The 7,274-nt window shown below is 22.9% G+C and overlaps 1 protein-coding gene across 1 annotated transcript; it reads left to right on the top strand.

Moving 5' to 3' along the window:
- The first annotated feature begins 330 nt into the window (after positions 1-330).
- Positions 331-4,520, top strand: LOC117181778 (UPF0545 protein C22orf39 homolog). Its single transcript, XM_033374745.1, has 3 exons — positions 331-490; positions 3,942-4,106; positions 4,185-4,520. Exons 1-3 carry the CDS (start codon positions 404-406, stop codon positions 4,407-4,409), a joined length of 477 nt encoding a protein of 158 aa, XP_033230636.1. The 5' UTR covers positions 331-403; the 3' UTR covers positions 4,410-4,520.
- Positions 4,521-7,274: the final 2,754 nt, after the last annotated feature.

The raw sequence follows: 7,274 nt of genomic DNA, 5'->3' as shown, positions 1-7,274 counted from the left end.
AATATCATTACTTTTGTACACCTTTCTATACAACAGCTGCTGCTCTATACAATTTTGTTATAGAAAAAGTACAGAACATTTTCAAATATTTTGATCTTTTGAATTTTATTTTCTACAGAAATAAAATTTTTAAATATTATAATAAATATGAATTATATTAATTAATAAAATTATATTATTATTTATTTATTGTTTTTGATTGAATTAAACGGTAATTTTATGAATTTGAACTTTGAAATTTTAATTTACAATTGAAAACGTACTGGCAGTGCCCTCTATTGTAATCTCCAATCGGTAAAACAGATTATGTTTTTATTTCTAACCATAAAAGCGTGATGTAACCTAAAAACTGGGGCTCAGAAATAAAATTGCCTCGTTCTTTTTTTTGAAAAGATAAGAGAAAATGGTTGAAAATAATGATTTTAGTGAAAATATGCAAGAAAGCGAAGAAAATGAAAAAGAAGATGAGAGAAAAATCGACTCATGGATGGTATGTTTTTTATTTCGGAATTTTTGAAAATGCTTTAGTGGGGTCGTGTTGATCTCATCCTGAATAAAAATCTGTGGTTTTCATTGATAAATAATGTATTTTTGTGATTTTTTGTATAGTCTAGTCTAATTATTATTAATTTGTTCTCATATTTACAAATTTAAACTTTCGAATTTTCAAAAAGCAGATTTTTTCAAAAGAAGTTTTGGAAGAATTTTATTTTGTTTTAGAAAAATTGTTTTTCAAATTCAAATTATTTTAGATTTTTATATATAAAAGTTAGATGTTACGATTTTTTATATTCATTAAAAAGCGTGTAGAATATTTTTAATTGTTTGATTTTGAATGCCTCAATTTGAATAAGATCTTTTTTTTTAATTATGCAATTTGAAAGTTTTTAATTTAGGTATTCATAATTTTCTGAAGAACAGGAATGACAAATCTTTCTTTTTATTATTATTTATTTGTATGATTTTCTATATTATATATTTTTAATATTTTTAATTTTTCATGATACTGAAACTTTGGTTAGAATTTGCAAAAAGTAATTTCTTTCAAAACATTTTTTCGAAGAAATTTTTTGTTTGTTTAGAACTATAGTTTTTCAAATTCGAATTATTTTAGAATTTTTTAATTTTGAAATCGTTTTGTGTTGGATGCTTCAAATTTTCGAATCCCAGAAAATAAAATGTTGTGGTTTCAATTAAATTATTCATTCCTATGATTTTTTATATCATTCAGTTAAATTATTATTAATTTTCATAATACTTAAATATTTAAACTTTCTTTCAAATTTTCAAAAAGTAGATTTTTTCAAAACAGTTTCTCGAAGAAATTTGTTTTATTTTAGAAATATAGTTTTTCAAATTCGAAATTTCAGTTATCTTTTAAAACAATATAAATAAAGTTAAATATTATGGAGTGTTTTTGGTCTATATATACAAAAAAATTTATTTTATAATACTGTTTATTTGAAACTGTTTTACGTTAAATTCTTCAAGTTGATATCATCTTTTCTTTTTTTAATTGTGTAATTTTAATTTTTTTTAATTTCGAAGAATTCTATTTTGTTTTATAAACATCGTTTTTCAAATTCGAATGATTTGAGCCTTTTTCAAATATAAAAATTATCTGGTGTTGGATTTTCATTTACATTTATAAATTTTTTGTTTCAAAATACTTTATATTCGAAATTATTTTATGTTTTATGTTATTGAATATTGTTTTCTTTTTTTTTTTAATTATGCAATTTGAAAGTCTTTAATTTCATTATTCAATATTCATAATTTTTTGAAAACCAGGAATGAAAAATCTTTTTATTATTATTTATTTGTATGTTTTTTTATATTATTTATTTGTATGTTTTTTTATATTATTTAGTTTAATTATTATTCATTTTTCATGATATTGAAACTTTCGTTCGAATTTGCAAAAAGTAATTTCTTTCAAAACATTTTTTCAAAGAAATTTTTTTTTTTTAGAAATATACTTTTCCAAAGCCGAATTATTTTAGCATTTTTTAATGTAATCAAAGTTAAATATTATGGAGTATTGAAATTTTTTTTGTCCAAATAAAAATGGTTTATTTTAGAATATTTTAATTTTGAAATAGTTTTGTGTTGGATGCTTCAAATTTTCGAATCAAAGGAAATAAAAATTTGTGGTTTCAATTAAATTATTCATTCCTATGATGTTCTAAATCATTCAGTTGAATTATTATTAATTTTCATAATACTTAAATATTTAAACTTTCTCTCGAATTTCCAAAACGTAGATTTTTTCAAAACAATTTTTTAAGGAAATTTATTTTGTTTTAGAAATATAGTTTTTCAAATTCAAAATTTCAGTTTTTTTAAACTGAATAGAATGCTGTATATTTGAAACTGTTTTACGTTAAATCCTTCAAGTTGAATATCGTCTTGTCTATTTTTTTTAATTTTGCAATTTTAATTTGTTAATTTTCGAAGAATTTTATTTTTTTTATAAACATATTTTTTCAAATTCGAATGGTTTGAGCCTTTTTTTTAATATAAAAATTATCAGGTGTTAGATTTTTATTTACATTTATACATTTTTTATTTCAAAATACTTTATATTCGAAATTATGTTATGTTTTATGTTATTGAATATTGTTTTCTTTTTTTAAATTGTACAATTTAAAAGTTTATAATCCAGATCTCTATAGCAAGTAGAAAATTTTGAAAATCAGGAATTAAAGTCTGTTATTTTGATTAAATTATTTCTTTCTATGATTTTCTATATTATTTAGTTGAACTATTATTCATTTTACATGATATTTAAACATTTAGATATTTAAAAAATTTCTTTTTTTCAATTTCAAGGAAAAAACTTTGAAAACCGGGTAAAAAATCTTAAAATAATTAATGAAATAAGATAACGTACGCTAAACATATGTAAAAAGTGGACTCACGCGGAGCGGTGTGAAATTAATATAGAAATGTCTAAAATTGTACAAAAGTGTAAAATTCTCAACTGAATTGAAATTTAATATGTGACGTTAAATAAAACAACAAAAAGTGGAAAATTTCTTCAAAATATCAACCTAACTTCAAATACTTAAATTATTAAGATCATATTAAGAATATATTTATAGTTACGGAAGCTTGTATGACATAAAATTTATAATTTAAAACCAGTCACTCGCATTTATGCTTTCGCCGAAAGTGAGCTATAAAGTTTGTAAACTAAAATGTACGTTCGCTCATAACACTCGCACAAACGAGCGAAAAAAAATGCTCTATTGCGAAAATTACACAAATGTGGAATATTATACGCACGAATCTATAATCACTATAAAGTGGAGAAATTTTCGTCAGAAAATAGAAATTTATGCGCTGTCGGTAATTTTACCAGTCTGGAGAATTTTACTATGCCTGGACGTGATGCGCGCGCATGTATTTTCAACTGTTTTTTTTAACGCTTTTATGATTCATGGGAATAAACAGTTGAAAATGCATGCGCGCGCATCACGTCCAAGCTATTGCTATGTCAAGTCAATGCTACGTCGGTTTCTCAAATCCTATTGTGGACTCTCCTTGAACGTAATGATTTTCAACACGTCGTATTAATTCATGAAAAGTCATAGAATTGAACCTGTAAGAGACGTCATTCTAGACAACATGTGGAAATTTGCTTTCTAACCTGTAATTTTAATGCATCTGAAGTGACATTTTATATGTGGAAATTTACACTTTGAAGTGCAATTTTTAAACGTATTTTTTACAGTGTAGTGTGAGTGTTCGTATTTGGAAATAATTTTGTTCAATTAATCACTCTAATATATATATTTTTAAACATTTTGGTAATTTTTATCTTGTTGGAAATCGCCCTTAAATGTGATTAATATCAAACTTGATTAAAAATTAGTTGAATTAATTTTTTTTCACTTTATAAAAAGCATTTTTATTACTTAAATTTTCAATTACTTTAGATTCGACCTTGTGATAGATACAGAGACGAATACAAGGATTGTACAAGCATAAAAGCTCGCTTTCATCAATATTTTGTTTCCGGAAAATACGCAGATTGCTCGCAGTGGAAAATAGATTTTAACAATTGCGAAAAGTGGACCTCGAAAAAAGATTATACAGCTTACGTAAGTGTTTATTTCTAATTAAAATATGCTTTTAAAACACAAAAAATCGACTCTATTCCATTTTTAACTCAATTTTAGCAAGAATTAGTAGCAAGTGAAACGAATCGAAGGTTGAAAAGATTAAGGGCTCACTATGCAAACAACGTTTGGAAAAAGAGAGATAAACCACCCGAAGATTGGAACAAACCTTTGCCACAATGGTTGCAAGAAAGGAATGCCACTTCTTATTTAGAATTAAAAAATAGAGAATCTAAAATAGAAGCCGGACAACCCAGGGAATACAAAATGTGCACTATTTTATAGTAACGTAATTTATTTTTAATGTAATTTTATTTATAATTGAGAATTAAGGAGAGGACTGATTCTTTCGACTCTAGATTTTTCTTTGAGTTTGCCTAGCGACTCAAGGTTTGATGAAAATTTTACAATGTACAGTGGGTGAAATGTATATTATTTCAAGAAAGTTAAACGTGGAGATTATATAAATATATGTTGTGTTTCTATAAAATTTCATTCAAATATTTTTCTCGATAGGAAGTCTCGATTTCGAAAATTGAGTTGAATTTTTGTACATTTCACAGGGTGGCTGCAGATCAGAAAAAACCTGGATCTCAGGGATTTTAAAGAAAAACTTGCAAAAATATCAGAAAATCATTTCAAATGATTATATTAAAACTATTTAAATTTTATCCAATTCTTTGAAATTTTTTGAAAATGCCTTGGAATTTTTTTAAATATCCTAAAATAATTAAAAATGGGAAGTCCCTGTAAAGTATTGAAACCAATTGACGATTCCTTGGAATTTTCTAAAATACGCTAAAACACTTTAAATTCTTTGAAATTTTTTTAAATCCCTTGAAATGCTTGAAAGCTCTACAAAATTCCTTTGCGTTTTGAAAATACCCTAAAATTATTTTAAATTCCTTCAAGTTATTGACAATTTTTCGAAATCTTGTTAAAGAACTTTAAAAATTTCAAGAGATTCCAAAAGATTTCAAATATTTCGAGAGATTCCAAGGATTTCCAAGATTTTAGGATATTAAAAAGAATTCCAAGGAATTTTCAATTAATTTCAATCGTTTGAAGGGATTTCAAAGAATTTAAAAGATTTTATGTTATTTTCCTAAATTTCGATGAATTTTCAAAATCTTTAAAAAATTTCAAGGAATTTTTAATAGATTTCAATCATTTGAAGGGAATGTAAAGAATTTTAAAGATTTTAGGGTATATTAAACAATTCTAAAGAATTTTCAAGAGCTTTAAACAAATTCAAAGGATTACAAAGTATTTTGGGATAGTCCTTTCCAGGTTTTTCCCCGGTTCGCAAATATTTTTCCCGATCAAAAAAATTTTTAAAAACGAAATCTAAAGCTAAACAGTAATATTACAAGTAATCAAAAATAAACAAATTAAAGAATTCAAAGCGGAACTCTTGAATTTTTAACTTTTAAAATTGAAGTTTAAAAATTTTTCTATTGAATTGTTCAATAATTTACATGTATAAACTACTAATACTTTTCAACTGAATAATTTCAAGTTTAATGAATTTAAACTGCAAAATTCAGAATTTTTAACATTCATAAATTATAGAGTTCAAAGATTAAGATTCAGTTCCAAAAATATAAATCCAGGTTAACATTTTCAATACACTAAATTAAAAAATCAATCAATGAACTTTAAAAATGGTCAGAATTATATTATTTAGTTATTTTAGGCCATTAAATATTTTTAAATTAAAATTTTTTTCAACTTAAAAGTTCTTAAATTAGAATTTAAATTATTTTCATTTTAAATAGTTTAAGCATCCTTGAAAATCTTTAGAATTGTATTTCAAAATTTTGAGAAATCTAGAGGTAGTTTTGAATATTTTCAAGTTTAGCTTTATTTTTGAAATTTTTTCAAAACTTCTCAATAACTTTAAAAATTAATTGAATTTGTCCTACAAATTTGAGAAAATCCTGTGAATTAAAAAAAAATTCCTGAAAATTTGGATTTCTAAATAACAATTGAACACTTATTATTTTTAGAAACAATTAGAGTAATTTTAAGAGACATTTAGAAGTTTCAAAAAGATTAAAAATTAATTTAGAACTTGAAATGATTTCAAATAATTTTAACGAAGTGTGTTTACCGAAAAAATTTCATTATTTGTAACGAAATTTCGGTGCAAATACTCACAACCTAATTTAAAACAAAATGTAGATTTTTGCAGTTTACAAAAAATTTAGAGGTTCTTTTACGAATTGTGAAAGGCTCCAAACGAATAAAAACATTTTTTTTTAATTCCTAGCAAAATTGAAAATGATTCTTCATTTGGAAAAATAATTTTAACAAAATATTCAAAAAGATTTCAAGAGATTTCGAATATTATTAAAAACGAGCCGGGAAGAATTTAAGGCTTTTTGTATTCTTTAAATTTCCTCAAAATTGTAGGAAAAATTGTATTTAGTTTAAAAAATGTTTAGAAGTTCTGAAAATTTTTTGCGCAAACTTCGTTTAAATTACTTGATATCATTTTAAGTTTTCTAAATATATCTTAAAATTACTCAAATTTGTCTACAAATAATACGTGTTCAATTATTATGTATACATGCAAATTCGACAATTTCACTTAAAAATTAAACATTTTATTAAGTAGAACAATAAAAATTGTAACGTTAAAATGTTAAAAGGTTTTCGAAACTTTAACAATTAAGCTTTCTGTGTCAAAAAATTAAGTTTTAAATTGTTTACTTCTAAATATTTGGCTTGAATTAAATTAAATTACATTATTGTTTGTAAACTCAACTACTTGGTTGAAAGTTAAACTAAATTATTAAAAATGAATTTTATTGGTTGAAGATTTAAATTTTTATTACTTTTTATTAAATTAAAATTTATTTGATTTATATTATATATATATATATATATATTTTATTTTATTAAATTTTTATTACTTCTAAATATTTGGCTTGAATTAAATTAAATTACATTATTGTTTGTAAACTCAACTACTTGGTTGAAAGTTGAACTAAATTATTAAAAATGAATTTTATTGGTTGAAGATTTAACTATTTCTTTTTCAAAAATTGTTTTTTTTTGTTTAAAAATTAATTAATTATATAATAATTATATATTATTTTTATTTATAATAATATTGTAAATATATTTTTTGTTTTTTGGTTAAAA

The sequence above is a fragment of the Belonocnema kinseyi genome, chromosome 10, assembly GCF_010883055.1.
Source record: "Belonocnema kinseyi isolate 2016_QV_RU_SX_M_011 chromosome 10, B_treatae_v1, whole genome shotgun sequence".
Classification (NCBI taxonomy): domain Eukaryota; kingdom Metazoa; phylum Arthropoda; class Insecta; order Hymenoptera; family Cynipidae; genus Belonocnema; species Belonocnema kinseyi.
This window is presented reverse-complemented; position numbering and strand designations above follow the sequence as displayed.